This window comes from Podarcis vaucheri (assembly GCF_965113315.1).
Source record: "Podarcis vaucheri genome assembly, chromosome: 13".
Classification (NCBI taxonomy): Eukaryota; Metazoa; Chordata; class Lepidosauria; order Squamata; family Lacertidae; genus Podarcis; species Podarcis vaucheri.
In genome coordinates, this window is record NC_138751.1 from 5170131 (window position 1) to 5189308 (window position 19178).

General features: G+C 53.3%; 1 protein-coding gene across 7 annotated transcripts in view; it reads left to right on the plus strand.

The window, feature by feature from the left end:
• Positions 1 to 19178, plus strand: part of KDM6B (lysine demethylase 6B) — a 97905-nt gene that overhangs the window by 36053 nt on the left and 42674 nt on the right. For 5 of the 7 annotated variants that reach the window (XM_082197474.1, XM_082197473.1, XM_082197479.1 and 2 more), the window contains exons 3-6: positions 13655 to 13786; positions 14780 to 14919; positions 15996 to 16125; positions 18044 to 18142. In XM_082197474.1, the coding sequence (XP_082053600.1) occupies positions 16001 to 16125; positions 18044 to 18142 (224 nt within the window). In that variant the 5' untranslated portion in view covers positions 13655 to 13786; positions 14780 to 14919; positions 15996 to 16000. Of the gene's footprint in view, positions 1 to 2507; positions 2637 to 8423; positions 8557 to 13654; positions 13787 to 14779; positions 14920 to 15995; positions 16126 to 18043; positions 18143 to 19178 lie in introns of those variants that run through there. The other 2 variants (XM_082197477.1, XM_082197478.1) reach the window with 2 other exon arrangements.

A 19178-nucleotide genomic window follows, 5' to 3' on the forward strand; every position in this document is an offset into this window, starting at 1 on the left:
CCCTTTTCCCAGGCGAGGGCCACGTTCGCTTCTGAGCAGCCTTTCGGGGGCCACAGAGGGCGTGGCCAGAGGCAGAGGTGTTCAGGCTATAAATGTGACTTTTGCCTTCCGCGCATGCTTGCGCATCCAGACAAGCAAGAGGCCTTCTCAAGGGTTCACATTCCAGCTGGGCAAAAATCTTTGGGGTGCAAAGCTGAGCTGGTGAGGGGTGTGGCGTGTGGAATGTTCTGGGGGCCTGAAGAAGTGGCCTGGAGGGGCCACACTGGACTCCTTAGGCCTGAGATTTCTCGCCTCTGCAGACAATTGAGAAGGATACAGTTTGGTATATCAGAAAACATGGCTTTGTGTGTGTGTGTGTATTTGTGTCACACAGTGCTGTGGAGGAAATCTCCCCCTTGATGCGCATTCTTGCATTGCGAGGCTGTGAAACGAGCGCGCGTTGCCTCTCTCTAGGAATACGGAAAGGCGAGCCCCTTTGCGCACAGTTGTGCATGTTGCACTTTTATTTTTATTTCTCCACAGCCGGGGACAATGGCTGTTGCAAAGACACACAGGCGCACATACGCAAAAGCAGATTAGCTCTGCCTCTCTCGCTCTGCCCTTCCTTCCTTCCAGCCTGTGGGGGGGCCTGATGGCTTGGACCTTGGCACAATTCCTCCCCCCCCCCGCGTGCATCTTTGGCACGCTGCCAGTGTAGCAGCTGGGCATGTTGCGAGGGGGGGGGACGGAGAGCGCAAGGGAGGCGGGTCATGGAGGAAGTTCTCTCTCTCTACGCAACCACAAGGAGGCAGAGACAGGGAGAGAGAGAAAGAGAGTCTCGCATGCGCCTCCCCCAAACGCCCAGCCACAGCTGTGACCTTAAAAGGCTCCTTGTCGGAGTGAACGCTTAACCCCACGCTGGCTGCTTCTCGGGGGCCAGGCCCACGGACACAGCCTGCCCCCCACCCACCTCCATTTTTTTTGCTACCCTCCCCATAGTCTCTTCCCCTCAGCGGCTTCTGGGTTTTACAGAAGGAACAAAGGCTCCCAGTGGCGTTATGACTATTGTTATGAGTTCGTGTGAGACAGCGGTTTGCTTTATCTGCACTTTCCCCCGCTTGCGTCACAGAGGGAGGCGAGTTTGGTGTGCGCGTGGCTTCTGCCGCACCACCCAAAACGTGGAAATGTTTCCGTACGGCCGCAACATGGCCGCCCTGGATGCGAGGGGGAGTGCCCCTCTGTCTGGCGCATGCCCCGCCTCACGATGGGCCTTGCGGCGCTGGGCCAGGGTCCTGTGCGCCACAGGGCATTGTGGGATTGATGGCGCGCTTGGCCTGTTCACCTTGTGTGGTGTTGAGCTGCCGGCAAGGGCCTTCTTCATGTACACAAACATAAAACAGTGCGCTCCTGTGCCCACGCCCAGCCTCCTTTTCCGCTACCTCAGAATCCCCTCAGAAACTGGCATGGAAAAGCTTGCGGCTTCCTCCCGATGACACAACACAGGAACTAGTGGGGGTCTTGCTGCTGGCCGTGGACTTTCTTCTTTCTCTTTTTAAAATTGCCTCCTGGTTGCTCTGGAAGCGGGCCGCTATCAAAAAGAAATAGGGTGGCGCACCGTGAGGGAAAAGTCTGCGCACTCACGCCTCCTCTAGCCTGAGTCAGCCCACTGAGGCTTGTGGGTCTGGATGGGGTGGCTGAGACGAGGCAGGGGTCGGGGCCCTGTCTCCCCACAACGTGGCAGGCCTCTGGCGGTGGCGGAACAGCGGTCTCTTCAGCCGTTGTGCACTTGCAGGGCGCATGGGCCCGCCTGTGGGCGTGTGTGCGCAGGGAGCTGCCCTTTTGTGACGCCACAACTTTCCCTTCCTTCGCGTCTTGTTTTGTTCTGCTTTCCCCTCTCCGGTCTCTGCGCACTCATGTCCTCCGGCGCGTGTGCGGCCGCAGGTCTTGCCATTGCGCCTCTACTCCTCTGGCGCATGGGATCGAACAGCCCGCCCTCAGATGAAGGGGAGCTCTGCGTGCGTGCGTGCATGCGCGTGCATTGCAGGGAAATACATAGCTAGATACACGGTGTGTGTATGTCTAAGCGTTTACAGATTTGCAAAGTTTCATGCGCCGCCCATGTCTGTTATGCGCTCCTGGCCGGTATGACTGTGTTGGGGTTTGCTGTGTGTGTGTGTGTTTTCCCTGTTAGGCATTTCTTGGTTTCCTCAGAACGGAAGGCCGGCAGTTCGGGGCTGGGCAAGGGGGAGGCCGCCTCCTCGTCTGGGATTCCCAGGCGGGGCAACGATGTGGGGAGCTGAGTGGAGGAGGGAGCTGGGGGGGGGGAGTTGACGATGATGTCACCCCAGCCCTTTAAACCAGGACAAGTTTCCCGGGGGTGGAGGGAACGAGGGGGGGGCTGAGTCACTTGTGGCCGGAATTCACCCCCCGCATGTGCTCTGCTGACTTGGCAGGGACCCCGAACCCCACACGGCGTTTGTGTGTGTAAGGGGGGGAGGGCAGGACACGCCGGCAGGCAAGGGGAGGAAGCACAGAAGTTAACACACACGCACGATTCCCTTGGCTGTGCGCTGTGTGTGAGGCAGTCAGTGCTCCTTTGTGTACCCCTGGGGGACAGCAACGCTTTGAAGCGCACCATGCCTCTCTCGGGCCACGAGGTAAGCCCAGGGCGTGGGCGTGGGTGTGTGCGTGGGTCTCTCTCTGTGCGTCTGCCTCCTTTGTGTGTGTTTGTGAGGGGAAGGGAAGAATTCTGCGAGTGGCAGAGAGAGAGTTTCCGTGCCGGTTTTTCTCCTGGCACATGTCGCGCGCTCAACTCTTGCCGGCTCAGTCTCAAACAACTCCCTGAGCTGGGATTCCTTCACATCGAGGGTGTGTGTGTGTGTGTGTGTGTTTGGGTCCTACATGACCCTTTGGGTCCCTTCCAACTCAAGGTGTGTGTTTATTTGCCGTGTGCATTGCTGATGCAGCATTCTCAAGCGAAATTGTATGTTGTGTGTGTGTGTGTATTCGGGGCAGGGGGAGTTGATTCCCACAGGGTGTGCGGCTCTGGTGGCGCTTGCCCCCACTGTGCCAACGCCGACGTGCGCCTGTGCTTCTTCTGGGCGGGGGGGACGGGACGCAAAGGGGTCACTCTATAAAGTTTGTCTCTCGCTCGGCAAGGGTTGCAAGACTTTCGGGACGAGTTGACTCACTTCTGCCCCAGTGTTGTAATCTTGTGCAAGGACCCTGTTTGTGCTCCAACTCTTGTGTGCAATCCCCCTCCTGCCCCGCTAAGCTTCAAGGCCTCTTTTGTAAAAAAACCCGTGCGCCCCCCCCCCTTCTTAGCGCCTTTCTGCCTGGGTCCTTCGCTCTGCGCATCTTGTGAAACGATAATGATTTGGGGCAGTGTTTGTTTATGTGTGTGCAAATTCAGATATGTCCGTACATCTGGACGTTTCTGTGTCCAAAACAGCCTTCCCAAAACTGCTGCCCTCAGCCCTGAAGGGTTGTTGTGCGTTTTTCTTACTATTTATTTATTTCATAAAACTTCTATATTGCTTGCTCGTGGAAGAAAACCCTCAAAGCGGTTTACGGCGAAGGTGACACGGCGAAATTATCGCTAAGAAGTTTACAGCCGTAATTTTAAATGTACAGAAAGTTAACAGTGCAATAGAATAGACTAGAGCAAATTCAAACCCCCACAAACTTTCTGAACATCTAGGCGGGCTTGCCCATAGGGGATGCGGCACTCATTTTATAACCCGCTTATACAATAAGTAATATGTTATTATCATTATCGCTGTTACTACTGCTATTATTAAACGAGAAGGTTTTCAGCAGGCTCCGAAAAGAGTACAGTGGATTCGCCTGCCTGATAATCAATCAGCAGGGAGTTCCGAAGAGTCACACTAGATGGCCAAGTCCTTACAGATGTGATGCAGTTATATAGTGGTGCCTGAAAAATGCCCGTGGGGCTGATGAGAACTACAGTCCAGAAAACCTAAAGTTGGGGGAGCTGATGTGTCTCTTTAGAAGGTGTTACACACCTGAATTTTTTCATCTGTGTGTGCCCTTTGTGTGGGTGTGTATCTGTGTGTTCCTTAGGGGCATTTGATGCGCGCGCACACACATTCCCCCCCCACAATAACCCCCCCAAAAAAAAACAACAATGTGGAAGCCCCCCTTTGATTTCTGGGTGTTTCCTGCTCTCTCTCTTTTTTGAGGCAGGTAGATGCAAATCTGGAAATGTGGGTTATTGGGAACCCAGGTCGGAATCTTGAGAAATCTGTCTGGGATTCCCCAACCCAAGGGAAAAAAGGGGGGGGATTCCCAGCCCTGTTGTGATCTGTTAACCCCTGAAATGCCGAGGGGTTTTCCTCGGGTGCAAGTTAGCTGAGCTGGGGAAGGCTTAGCGGTGTGCGGTGGTCTGCCCTCCCCTCCCACCCCTCAGACCTAAGCAGAAAAGTCATGCAAAACAGAAAAATACGCCTGCGCTTCTTGTGAATGATCTATTTGTGCGATTGGCCCTCGTGGGCGAAGGAGGAGGAGTCGGAGGAGTCATGGCAGATCACCACACGCCCACTCCATTGGACAACTCAGACGCACCGCGTGGGTCCCTCGCGCACGGGCCCTGCGCACCCCTGGGCGCTGCTTGCGATGTGTATATTTCCCCTAGTGAGTTGGCTAGTGCGCTGCTGTGGCGGCATATTGAGCGTGGCAGTCGTGAGGGGAGCTGCTTACGTCAGCCTGCCCCTGGCTGTGTGGTCCTCCGACCGTGCGCCCTCGGTGCGTTGGCTGCTGCGAAGAGCGCTCGTTGTTTGGCTTGCTGGCGCTGGGTTCAAGGAAGTCGTGGGCTCCTGCCGTCACGCCGTCAGCCCACCGTGCTGCGAAAGTGGCGCACACGGGGGTGTTGCTTCACCGCGCACTGTTGCGCGTGGGTGTGTCTGTCGCACTGCCCTGTGTGTGGGGGTGTGTTTTCCGGATTGCTGTGTGTGGGCAGAACTGGGCCGCTTCGTGTATTTGTGTGTGTGTGTGAGAGAGAGAGAGAGCGTGTGTGTTTTATCCTGACTTGCATTTATAGATCGATGTGTGTGGATGCTTTGCGTTTTGAGGGGAAGGCGTGTGGGCTTCTGTGTGTGTCACTGCGAGGGGTGTGTTTTGTGCCTCCCTCGTGGTGTGCGCGCATTAAGGATATGAACCGAATTAACTCTCGCCCTCCTCTCCTCCCAATTCTCTCAGTGGTTTCCAGGACATGGGGGTTTGGGGAGACAGAAATGTCAGCCTTTCTGGTGTTGACTCAGCGCTGACACAGCTGTTCTCACCCTCCTGTGTGCAAATGTGTGGGAGACCTGTTCATTGTGCCTAATGAATCACACACACACACACACACACACAAGAGCCGCTGATCCCTTGCAAACAGGTTCCTAAACCCACATCCCAGAAAGCGGCCGGTTGCTCCAGGTTCTCCTGACCTACGGGGTCTTCCCACGCTTTGCTCTTTGAGCGCTCCCTCTCCACGCTCCCTGGGGGGAGGATTACTGCTCTGGCGTCTGCCAGAACCCGGAGGAAAGATCCTGTGCTCCTCCCCCTGGACTGGGGTTGGGATGGGGGTCTCCTTGTTAGGACGCCGGTCGCTACCTGGACAGATGAAAGGAAGCCAGTCTTCATGGAGTGCACAGTTAACGTGCGGAACTCCCTGCCACAGGCCACCGATTTAATAGGATTGCACAGATTCACAGAGGAGGAGAGAACCACTGATGGCTTATGCGCTTACGGAAACTGGGTGGAAGCCAAGGAAGAAGTGGTCTCGATGCAGACATACAAGTGCCTTTGGGTCCTCGTTGCCCTGAATCCGTGTTCGTTCCTTACATTTGTGACTTGCTCCCTGCCCAAATGAGGCCTGTGTCTACGTATTTGCGGTGTTTTGCGTGCATTTGCACACCTTACAAGTGTGCGCTGCGTCTGTGCATACATCCCCACCTGTGTGTCTGTTTGGGTACATCTTTGGGGTGGGGGCAGGTGACACATTCTGTATCTCTGGGCATCTTTATTGACCCGGACAGACACCCACGGTTGGCACCAGCCCAGAGCCCGGTTTGCCCTCCCGAGCCAACGCAGACCCTGCTGTAACGCCCTGCCATTTGCCTGCGTCTCCTTGCGAGGTGGGGGTCTGGTCCCTTAAGCAGGAATGAATTAGGACTGCAAGGTTTCTTTTGCAGCCTGGCTCCACCTGGAGTGATGTTAGCTCAACTCCCTAGGTGAGCACCTTCTCTCTCGCCTACATCAGAGAGAGAGAGCCTTTTCGGTGGTGGCTCCCGGGTTGTGGAATTCCCGACCAAGAGACACTAGACTGGCTCCCTCTTGGTTATCATTCCTTTCTGACCGTTGCGCCACCTCCCACGCCTGCCTTTGTGTCCTTCACCCTAGTGGGCCCCCATTCACTCTCGCTTTCCGCTGGTCGCTCCTTCTCCTCATTCACGCCTTGTGTCAGTGCCCTCCATGCTCAGGCACACTTACCCGTGATGCGCACAGTCTCCCGTGACTCGCTGCTTCCTCTGCGGTTGGGGCGACTTGCCATCGTCTCTGCTTCCCTTTTCTTGTAAATTTGTCCCGTAAGCAGCGAGCAATCTCTGTTTCGGAGAAAACGAACGCGGAGGGGAAACTGAAAGGACCTTTCCCCAAAACAACACAGGGTGGGGGGATGTTTCACCCAACCATTGATACAGGGGGAAATTTATAAATCCTGCTTCCTGGGTGAGAATTGATCCGCTTGATCTTCTGCCCCATGGCAGTGGGCAGAGGGGGCACTTTTTCCATTTTGTGCCATGCCCTTTGGGGCCAATCCGGCGGTGCCCTTTGTGCCCCACTGGGTTCCGGGCAGCCGCCCCGGGACCCTTGTCCCCGTGCCTTCCTGGAGGCGTGGGAGTGTTGGAGATCCCCTGTGCATCATGTTCAGTGCGCCGTGCGGGGGCCGCTGACGCGCATGCCCAGGGAAGGAGGGTCACCTCACCTCCTCACCCAGAACTCTGTGCGTGTGGCGGGATGGGTGGGTGCTGAGCGCGAGAGAGGTTGTGGGAGTATGTGATGTGACAGAGCTGACGGCTCTAGGTGTGCGTGTGTAGGAGCAAAAGAGCGCAACCACACATGTGGGTGTGCGTCTTTGTGTGCCCTGCTTTTGTTATTTTAGATTTCTAGCATCAAATAGGTGTCTTTTGTGTCGGCTGGGTTTGGCCACGCCTTCTCCTTTGGGCTGTGTATCGACAGCTGCTTGCACAGGAAATGGTTCGCTAGACCCGTGTGTGTGTGTGTGTGTGTGTGTGTGTGTTGGGGTGCATTTCCTGTCCCTCCCCCTACTTCCTCCACTCACACGAGCTGCCTCACTTCCTCACTGGGTGGACGGTCCCCAGTGACATCCCTGTCGATTTTTCCCATAATGCAACGCGGGCTTTTAGAGCGAGGAATGGTTTTTGCGGGGGGCGGGAGGGGCGATATAATGCTTCTCTGAAGTTGCAGCTGCCTTGGCCTCCTCGCTGGGAGAAATCTTCAGCCTAGTAGCTGCCGTTAACACCCACACATGCGCATGCCCTGGAGCGGCGAGGGGTGTGCACGTTGGCACCCTGGCCAGACTGGGAGGGAACTGGACGCTTCTGCTGTCCGAGGGAGGGAGGGAGGGTGTAGTAGCTGGAGGCTGGGTGAGTCCCCAGACGGGCTAGCCTCACCCTCCTACACCAGCTGCACTGCCAGGACTTGCCCCCATCGCTTCCTCTTGGCTCGCTCACAGTTGCGTCACAGCTCAGCCCCGAAATCCCCACAGAAGCAGCAGCGTGGAGTTTGTGAGGGTTGGCAGTAGTGGGACAGAGGAGCATGCTCGTTTGTGTGCAAATCAGCAGGGCGCATGGATGTCGCTGGGCGTGAGGAGATGTGGGGCAGTGTGTCACGGTGGTGTGAGCAAGAGACCGAGTGTGTGGTTGGCGTCACCGGCTGGTTCACACCAGAATGCAAGCACGCAGGCGCACTAAGTTTTCGTACGGCCCGGGGGCATGGCAAGATCATGTGGAAAGCTCCCGGGTGTTTGGGCACACATGGAGATTGCGTGTGTGCCAGCAACATGGGCTGCAGATGTTTGGAAACGGGCGTGTGTAGCCACACGTGTGGGGGTCACGGGTTTCTGAACACGCACAAACACATGTCATTTGGCCCTGGGTTGTGTGTGTGTGTGTGTACAGATTTGCGTGCCTGTTGAATCCTTCCTTGTTCGTTTTATTTTATTTAGGAATGCACGTTCCACATTCTCTGCTGTCTGAAAGAAAGAAAAGACATGTCTTAACAGCATTATGACACCACACACACACACACACACAATGCCCCAAAATAATCTACGCAACCGAAAACACAAATAAACTAGAAGCAGCCCAAGAGTCATCCTAACACGAGCTAACAGAACTGGAATTTGGAATTGTCAACAAACAGAGCCCTCTGGGATTCCTTTGCTGTTGCAGCTACTTTTTAACCTTGGGGGTGGTCAGCCAGTCGAGATGGTGAAGACAAGGGTGCCCTGGGTGGCAAAGCAGCCCAGAACCCGGATCTCGGTATTGGAAGGTGTGTATGCCTGGCCTTACAGACTTGCGGTTCAACCTGAGGGGGGAGCAGAAAGCCGTATGTTGGGGGCCAGGGCGCTGGTGTCCTGTGCCGGAGCTGAGCTCACGAGGGTGAGAAAATGCAGCGCGTATGTCTTTGCTGGTGATACGGATCTGGCAAGAGTGTGAGCGTGCAAGGAGTGTGGAAGTAGTCCATCTGTGAACTCTCGAGGCAGTTAGCACAGATTCCCCAATTCGGAATGGCTCTGCAAAGTTGTGTGTGGGAAGGGCTTTAGACCCCTGTGCCCTTTCGGGGGGGATCTCAACTTTTAGTCGGTGTGGTGTCTGATCTCAGCCTCCACAGCTGGAAACAGAAATGCTTCCGGATTTCTCTATGTAGCATATAATCATATTTGTATACAGTAGGGCTGGAATATCGCCCAAAACCGGTTTCAAGTCCATATCGTAATTTTCATAATTTTGACCTGGCGATATATTGCGAATCACGATGTGTGTGTGCTGTGCAAAAATCACAATGTGGGAAGAAACATGAAGCTAGCCAGCGGCTCTCAGCATCGCTCCATCCTTACTTCAGACATCGCAATATATCGGTATATCATAATGTTTTGCCGGTGATACATTGTAATGTTGAAAACCGGATATGGCCCAGTCCTAGATATATAGGCAACAACCATTTTGCGCTGGGGTAACGTTCCTGACCCCATGACAGCGGAGAGCCTTTTCCCAGCCACTTCCAGGATGCGGTGCTATGCGCATGCGCGGTTGTGTGTTAATTGGACGTGCGTAAATCGGCCGTTAGCTGTAGACGGCAGTACACCTAGGGCATAATTTCAGCATGGAGTGCATCTTGGGTGATGCAAACACAGTTTGCAGGCGTTGTAACTTTCCCTGAGCTTACCTGTGTCGGAACAGCCTGTTTTTCAGGCATATTATTAGTGTGCATCCTCTCCACGTCCAATTTGTCGTGCATGCCTCCCGAGGTTTCGTGTCGCGTCCCCAGCAGCCTCGTTGCCGTGATTTGCCTGTGTGTAAAACCCAAGCATCGGGCATCCTTGGCGTGTCCCATGCTCTGTCGCTGGCGTGCGGTTGGAGCATTCGGAATGGAGGCTCGACTTTCTCTCATGCCCTCTATGGCGGAGAGACCAATTCCCCCTGGGACGCCTCCTCTCTGCCCCCCTCGCCACATTTCACAAGGCAGGAGTATGCACAGGAGGTCTTACGACATTTCCCCCCCCCCGCCTTACTTGCTCCAACGCAGCCACAGCCGCCGCCGCTGCCCCGTCCCGCCCTGAGCCAAACTTAGCTCTCGGCTCTTCCAGAAATAGCCGTGGTCTTTGGCTTCAGGGTTGCTATTTCGTCTGGACGTAAATTCACGCCCCAGCTCTCCCTACCCTGAGTTAAAGGTTGGGAGGAGGGTCCTGCTAATACCCCCCCAGCTTGTGTGTGTGTGTGTTTGGGGGTTTCCTAAGTGCAGCCATGTTTGGGGCAGCTGCCTCTCCCACCACCCCTCCAGTAGCCGTGGGTGGACTCACGAGACACTGTCTGGCTCACGCCCACGGTAGGCTGACCACACCGGTGCTGCTGGCGGAGGGGGGTGGTGCGGCGGCTGGTGTGTTTGGCCCAGGCTTATGGCAGGACGTAGACCCAGACATGCTTGGGGGGTTGAGGCGAAAAGACTGTGTGAGCCGTGAGTCACCGGCGGTGACTAGCGAGCCCCTTCTTCTTTCCTTTTCCTTGCAGTCGTCGTGGGGCAGCGTGGGAAAAAGTTGCCTCCGGTTTGTTTCCGCCAAACCCCAGGCCTGAAAACTCCCCCCACCCCTCTCTTTGCAGTGGTTGAGGCAGGTTATTTTGGGATGGGAGGCGGCAAGTGGGGTGTGGGGGAGAGAAAGAATAAATCCCGGCAATACCTCACAAGCCTTATGCATAAGGCTGGATGAACCCGGGACCTTGTTCCAGCTGCCACCCTCGCCCACCAGCACAGGGAAGCAGCAGTCGAATCATAGAATCGTAGAAATGGAAGGGCCCCTGAGGGTCATCCATCCCAACCCCTGCCGCCCCGCAATGCAAGAATGGGCATGCACAGAGTGCTTTTCCCTTTACACTCAGTCACCAGGACTCGCACCCAGCAATAGGGCTTTTCAGGACAGTGACGTGGGCACAACCCGCTAAGAAAATGATCACAGAGTCTCTGCGCACACTGAGCCGGAAAATATCACTGACAGATCTTTTGTCTGCAACCCAGATTTCCTGGTGTGTGTGTGTTGTTAAAAGTTAGAGGCCTGACAAAGATACCTGCTCACAGGTTGGAGCAGAAATTTTGCTGGAGCAGAAATTGGACACACACACACACACACACACACACCGGCCTTACTCTCTCACCTGCAAAGCAGAAGCAAAATTTGAGGGGTTTTTTTTAAAACTTGGGGCATGGCGAGTGGTGTGAATTTCAGTTTTTTTAATTTTAACCACTCACCCTGCCAGTGCTTCTTAGCTGCAATAGGAAGGGAGAAATGAAATGGCAAAATATTATTTTCACACATGTACACACATTTTTAAAGGGTCGAGAGAGAGATACTGAAGCATACGACAACTTTGCAATGTAGGCCAGTGCGATTATCTCCGTTTTGCGGGCTACTCAGCGCACACATCCACATGTGTGTGTGTGTTGCGGAGGACCATGAATTGCAGTCTTTTCCAGCTTGCTTGCCACATTTCCTCATTGGGGGGGGCTGGGGGCGGGGAATGCCACAGGTAGGCGGAGCCATGGGCAGGACGGTTTGGGGCAATGGGTTTGGCTTTTACCTTTGCAAAGTGCACTACGTTGTGGATACGTGCAAAGATCGGAGGTTTCTGCAAACACACGCACACCCCTCTCTGCCCAGACAAACAAGAGGCAATAACTGTTGGAAGTGGCTCAGAGTGGCAGCCCGGTCAGATGGGTGGGATACAAAAAACAAATCTTTGTTATTGTTGGGGCTGATGGGAGTTGTAGTCCAAACCAAGGTGGGTGTCACGTTGTAGAAAGCTGATCTGACCGGCAGTGGCTCTTTGGGGTTTTCAACCGTGAAACCTTGGCCGGTCCCTGCTTAGAATTGGTAGAGATATGAACCTGCTCTGTCCCAGTACGTGCAGATCGCCTGAAATCATTGCGATGGTCATGTTGAAAACCAGGGCGCATGATCTCTGCATGCAGATCATGTCTTGCAACAAAAAGACCACCCCTCTCATTCCTGCAGTTTGAAACGACAAGGGAAAGAGTAATTATTAGTTATCTGTAGCAGTTGTGCGATTTAATAACACGACTAACAAGTCAGGATCAGCGCATATGTTTTGTGGCGCCTTAAAGGCCAACGCATTTGCTATGGTGCAGGTTTCTGCGGACTACAGACAGCTTCAACCTATGGAGGAAGTGTTGCCCTGAGGGCGTGGAGTGTGCTTTTTTGAGGGGAGATTCTCAGTAGCCAGTGTTGGTTGTAGCAACAGTTCGGACTAGGAACTGGGAGAGCAGGGTTCAAAACCCACACTCAGGCACATGAAGTCCACTGTGGGATGACCTTGGACCAGTCACTAGCTCTCAGCCAAAAAATCCCAAAGGCAAAGGGCCCCTGACAGTTAAGTCCAGTCACAGACGACTCTGGGGTTGCGGCGCTCATCTCGCTTTACAGGCTGAGGGAGCTGGTGTTTGTCTGCAGACAGTTTTTCCGGGTCATGTGGCCAGCATGACTAAACCGCTTCTGGCGCAATGAAACACTGTGACGGAAACCAGAGCGCACGAAAACTCCGTTTACCTTCCCGCCGCAGCGGTACCTAGTTATCTACTTGCACTGGTGTGCTTTCGAACTGCTAGGTTGGCAGGAGCTGGGACGGAGCAATGGGAGCTCATGCCGTCAGGGGGATTCGAACCGCCGACCTTCTGATCAGCAAGCCCAAGAGGCTCCGTGGTTTAGACCACAGCGCCACCCGCGTCCTACCTTATAGCGTTGGTGTTGGGATTAAACGAGGGGAAGGTGAACCTCACCTGGAGTACTGTGTCCAGTTCTGGGCACCACAGTTCAAGAAGGACACTGACCAACTGGAACGTGTCCAGAGGAGGGCAACCAAAATGGTCAAAGGCCTGGAAACGATGCCTTATGAGGAACGGCTAAGGGAGCTGGGCATGTTTAGCCTGGAGAAGAGGAGGTTAAGGGGTGATATGATAGCCATGTTCAAATATATAAAAGGATGTCACATAGAGGAGGGAGAAAGGTTGTTTTCTGCTGCTCCAAAGAAGCGGACACGGAGCAATGGATCCAAACTACAAGAAAGAAGATTCCACCTAAACATTAGGAAGAACTTCCTGACAGTAAGAGCTGTTCGACCGTGGAATTTGCTGCCAAGGAGTGTGGTGGAGTCTCCTCCTTTGGAGGTCTTTAAGCAGAGGCTTGACAACCATATGTCAGGAGTGCTCTGATGGTGTTTCCTGCTTGGCAGGGGGTTGGACTCGATGGCCCTTGTGGTCTCTTCCAAATCTAGGATTCTATGATCTGCCACGCTGGGCTCCTTGAAAGAGGGGGAGGAAGGACATGAATGCAGCAAATAATTAATAGTGAAGTCAGGGGGAATAAAATGCACAGGAGCCCAGTGATAATGACGTAGTTGACAACAAGGGTTGTCAGGTGCAATTTTATGCCACCATCAATAATAATAATAATAATAATAATAATAATAATAATGTTGTCGTCTCTTAAGGTCCTACTGATTTACTTCTTTTAGCTGCTTTTGCTAAAAAGCAACACCACGCTATTAGGTATTATAATTAGGAATTATAAGGAATTACAGCAACAAGAGACAAAACACCTGGCAGATTTAGATAATGGTAAAAAGGCAATGTAGGTCAAGGGTCTGGTGCAGTTTCCAGTAGAGGAGATCCCACATGCAGCACGTCTCAGGTGGGGGGGGCAAAGGTCTTCCTGACCCCAGCCACCCCCCACAAGCTGCCCCTGCCCAGCAAAAGCGCCTCTCCTTTGCAGAACACAGACGCATTGTGCAGAGTTCCGAAGCAGCCTCCTCGAAAGACTAACCCCAGCCATTCTCTCTTTTTCTATCTCTACAATTTCCAGACCTCATTAGGAGACGGAGGTGAAAGATGATTGGCGGCCACGCGGAGGACGTCGTGTGATTGGCCGTCTTCTAGGAGAGAAAGAGAGAGAAAGAGACAGAGAGAGCCACTCAGAGCTTCTCCAGCACAGTAGGTGTGTGCAGGGTGCGATTTCCATCTGGAGAGGCAGAAGGGGCGGGTGTGGTAGGGCAAGGGTTAACCTTGGGGCTGGCAGGGGCAGAAGCCCCGCCTCCCTTCCCCACATGAAGGAATTCCATTGGAGGGAGGGCAAAGGAGGCCCTGTGTTGATTGGATGAGAGGAACACATGGCTCTGTTAACTCTTTCTTTCCTGCTGCTTAACTCTATATCCACAGAGATGGGTGGACAAGGGAATGCGTTTCTGCTACTAAATTAATTGCGTCCAGCCCACGAATAAGGCAGAACCAAGGAAACTGATATAAAACCACTGCAATATGTGTTTGTGTTTATTTATATAAAATTTTAGGAGTTCGCATTCGTTTGAATGCTGTTTTGCATACACCTTTTGTTGCTTTCAGCAGTAAAAGAAACAGAACTACATTGTGTTTGCTATAAATAGCTTATAGGCCTTTGTATAATTTGAATTCGTGATTTCCAATTCAGGCCATGTTCATATTGATTTAATCTAAAACGGAGATTATCCACCTGAATGACTTAACGCCAAGATTTGGGGGTGAATTTAATTGGACATTTGAGCAACAAACATCAAGGCTTCCAACATTATTGTCTATCCTATCTCTGGCTGGGCTTAATCCAGATCATCTTTTCCCCAAGCCTGGTGCCACCTGGTGCGTTTGACTACAACTCCCATTATCATATGGCTGGGCTGGCTCAGGCTGATGTAGTCAAAGCGAGAGGGCGCCAGTTTGGCCAAGGCAGAAGGGTGAGGAAACTGGGTGCCTTCCAGATTTTGTTGGACTACAAGTCCCCTCAGCCACCACAGCCGGTGATCTGGGATGATGGGAGTTGTAGTCCAGGAACATCGGGAGGCCCCTGCATTTTGCTTGTCCTCCCTGGGAATCTAGACCCAAGGTGGGCAATTGAAGCAAACATATTTGTGAATTCCAAGTAATTCGTGCTCTCTCTCTCTCTTTTCTCTCCCCGCAGCATTTTATGTGGCTGTGACTGGAGAAGGGGAATAAACCAGAGGAAACTGCAGCAAGCCGCGACTGGGTGGGGGCACCCGTCGCTCAGATCCGGGGGGGTGGAGGGTGGGGTACCAAGGCGCATCCACCACAGCAGGAGAGGTAATAATAATAATAATTATTACTTGGGGAAATGAATAATGTGCTCATTTGTTGTTCTTGGGGTAGAATAGCAATGTGGGGGGCCGTGAACTTAGTTGGGACCGGGGCTGCAAGATATCTATTTACCGTATTTTTCGCTCTATAAGATGCACCAGACCACAAGACGCACCTAGTTTTTGGAGGAGGAAAACAAGAAAAAAAATATTCTGAATCTCAGAAGCCAGAACAGCAAGAGGGATCGCTGTGCAGTGAAAGCAGCGATCCCTCTTGCTGTTCTGGCTTCTGGGATAGCTGCGCAGCCTGCATTCGCTCCATAAGACGCACACACACTTCCCCCTACTTTTTAGGAGTGAAAATGTGGGTCTTATAGAGCAAAAAATACGGTACATATTTGTATGTTCAATTCAAAGAATCTGCACCCCTTCTTTCAATTTTTTAAAAATTTAAGCCCCCAAATGGCTTAACCAAATTTATAAATTCTGAAACGCACGTTTAGGCAATTGTCACAAAAGTGAAATCTTGCAGCGGCAGCTGCAGCAACTAATTATTTGGGTGTATGAATATGAAAAGAAAGTTCTAAATGAAGTGTTGTGAGGTTGGGGGGGCACACGTAGGAGGCTGCCTAGTGGTTGGGGTGGGGCATTCTTTTGAAAGGGAAGTTGCTAGACGGGAAAGGAGGGCTGGGAGAAACTGTCTTGCCAGAAACCCTGGATAGCTGCTGCTGCCAGCCAGTGCTAGATAGCCAGAGCAAGATAGATGCTAGTGGTCTGATCTGACACAAGCTAGCATCCCATGTCCCTATGAGGAGCAGCTGGCAGGATGGACGGGAGCGGGCCTTGGACAGGGAAAACAGGATGCTGGACTTGAGGGTCCAGGAAGCTGGAATAAGCTCCATATTGTGTTTTTTTGGGGTGGGGTGGAGATTGTGGGAGGAGCCAGCAGCTGGAAGGGGTGGGTCTTAGGAGGAGATGGGTGATGGGTTTGCCAGAGGGGAGGAGGAGGGGGAATTGGCCTCTATGAAGATGGGATGGAGCTCCCTGCTTGGCACCTGAACCCCACTTCTCCCCCCATCACAGGCTGGATGCATCGCACAGTGGAGCAGTTGGGGGGCCGTGCTGGACGGGACCCCTTTTCTCTCGGCAACCTGGGCTGCAGCGGCAACGCCTGGAGCTCCTGCCATTCCCGACCATGGCTCCAGGGCGGCAGGTGAGTGGCTTACGGCTGGGGAGGTGGGAGCTGCTGGGAGTCGTAGTCCAAAGGGGCGGCGCTGGCTGGGGCAGATGGGAGTTGTAGTCCAGGAAGCGCCAGGAAGCTCTACAGCTTGGCGAAGGCTGTTCCACACCTGCCTTGTGCGTGTGTGTGTGTGTGTGTGTGTGTGTATAAGGTAAAGGGACCCCTGACCACTAGGTCCAATTGTGACCGACTCTGGGGTTGCCGTTCTCATCTTGCTTTATTGGCCAAGGGAGCCGGCGTACAGCTTCCGGGTCATGTGGCAGCATGACTAAGCCACTTCTGGCGAACCAGAGCAGCGCACGGAAACGCCGTTTACCTTCCCACCGGAGCGGTACCTATTTATCTACTTGCACTTTGACGTGCTTTTGAACTGCTAGGTTGGCAGGAGCAGAGACCGAGCAACGGGAGCTCACCCCGTCGCGGGGATTCGAACCACCTACCTTCTGATCGGCAAGCCCTAGGCTCTGTGGTTTAACCCACAGCACCACCCGTGTGTGTGTGTGTGTGTGTGTGTGTCTATATACACACACACACACACACACACAAATATATATATATAAAATTCATGTGTACACACCTGCAAAATAAACACACCCACAGCTGTGCAAAGAATCGTGGGCGATGAATTGCATTCGCTTCCCCGAGCGCCCTCCATAAAACCGCACCTTTTTCAGGCGGGGAAGTCAAGAAACTGACGTTGCTTTGATGTCGGTTGGAGTTTAGACATAGCACTGAATGCTCTGAGAGAGGTTTCGCCTCTCCCTCTCTCTTCTACACCCCTCACTTCAGCCCCCTGTGTTTTGGCTTCCACAGCTTCCTCTGCAAAGCAGGAAGGAAAGGGGCCCTGCATCTGACTTCCCACCCCCACCCCCCATCTTTCAAATAGTTTAGGCGCCCCACCTGCCCTCTGGAACTCCCTGCCTGTTAACTCCAGGCAGACTCCTTCCCTGTGCTCTTTGTGGCATCTGCTGAAAATACGTCCCAGGTGTTTAGGAGGCGGACACGAATTTGAATCTGCTTTTTAGTTTTTCCTTTTTTGAACGCTCTTTAACTTTTTTTACTGGTCATTTTCCTGATCTGTTCTCTTCGTGAACTGCTTTACAACCAGGTGGTTTGGAAAATCCATCAAATAAGTAAATAATGCCAGTCAAGGAGACTTCGGCTCCCAGGCCTGTCCTTGGAGCTGCGATTCAGCCCCAGGGTGCATTCAATGAACTACGAATCAGGGAGCCTATAAGCATGTGCAGAGTGCAGTCCCGTCCCCCCCGCACTCCTGCTCCAAAGAGTAGCTGCAGCTGGCCTTGAGCACTGACAAGCCTGGCTTGTGTCGTGGCTGACCTCTCTTTTACACACCTAGGAAGGGTTCTTTATACAAAACCAGGCCATTGCTCCATGTAGCTCAGTAGTCTCTACACTGGCTGGCAGCAGTGGCACTTTAGGGTTTCAGAAAGGGGACATGCCCAGCCCTCCCTGGATATGCCATGGGGAGGTTGGAATTGAACCCGGGCCCTTCTGCATGGAAAGCAACTGTTCTCCTGCTCAGCCACTACACCAGCCCTTGTCCCCTTACTTGATTTAGCTGCAATTCTGGCATTGCGGCAGTAGGACTAATGACCAATTCGTCTTGCTTGTTTCCCATACTCTGTGCATTAGTATAGAGACAAATGAGATCATGGAGGTTTTTCAGCAGAGGTTGGATGGCCAACTGTCATGGATACTTTATCACTACTACTACTACTAGTAGTAGTATACCCCCCATACCCATAGATCCCAGGGCAGTTCACAACATAAGTCGAGATTCTTGCATTACAGGGGGTTGGACTAGACGACCCTTGGGGTCCCTTCCAACGCCAACATTCTGACCTTTCTCTCCCCTCCTGCCTCCGCCCAGGTGCTCTGCCAGTGTCGGCCAGCCTCAGCTGCCCCCGCACCTGCCGCCCAACCATGGCTCTAACATGGGGCAACACAACAAGGGCTACTTCCCCCCGGGGTAAGTGCTCCCAGAGGGCATTTTGCCAACATCAGCAGCTACGGGAGGGATTGTGGTGGCACATCCTTCCAGCTCCCAGCCCCCAACCCTGTACATTGGTGGGGGGAGAGGTTGAACGGGGGGGGGGTGTCCAGACCCTGAGCACCGTACTTTCTGGACGCAGGGCCTCAGGCTACCCCAAAGCCATTTCCCCAAGCTTTCCCCCTATTCCTCGAGAGTCTTGGTTGCTGGTGCTTTGCTGCTGTGAACTTCACTCCCATTGCATAGCACCAAGAAGTCAGTTTCCCCAGAATCCCCCTCTCTAAACCCCGGCCCCCAGGACTGCGGTCCCCAACCTGCTGGTATCTGGACGTTTTGGAGCACAGTCTTACCTTGGTACTTGGACGTTTTGGCTCCCGGACGCCGAAAACCCGGAAGTAAGTCTTCTGGCTTTTGGACGTTTTTCGGAAGCCAAACGTCTGACGCGGCTTCCGATTGAGTGCAGGAAGCTTCTGCAGCCAATCGGAAGCCGCACCTTGGTTCTCGAACGGTTTCGGGAGTCGGACGGAATCCCGGAACGGATTAAGTTCGGCAGCCAAGGTTCCACTGTACTGTTTAGGGGAGTTTTTAATGTTTGATGTGTTATCATGTTTTTAATATTCTGTTGGGAGCCTCCCAGAGTGGCTGGGGAAACCCAGCCAGATGGGAGGGGTATAAATAATTTATTATTATTATTATTATTATTATTATTATTATTATTATTATTATTGCCACCACCAACCCTCTGCTGGCTGGGGCTGATGGGAGCTGGAGTCCAAAGGATCTGGAGGGCCCTAGGCTAGGAAAGACCTTACCAGGGGCCCCAGCGTCATAGCTGTCAACCGTCCCTTATTTGACGGGAAAGTCCCTTATCCCAGCGCCGTGTCCCGCTGCTGTCCCTTATTGATGATGCCCCTTAGATTTCCCGGGTTTCAAAGGAAGCAGCTCCTCTCCCTCCCTCCCTGCCGGCCAGGGAGGAGGGAGGCTCCAGCTGTGTTGCTTGGCTGCGTTGCTCACC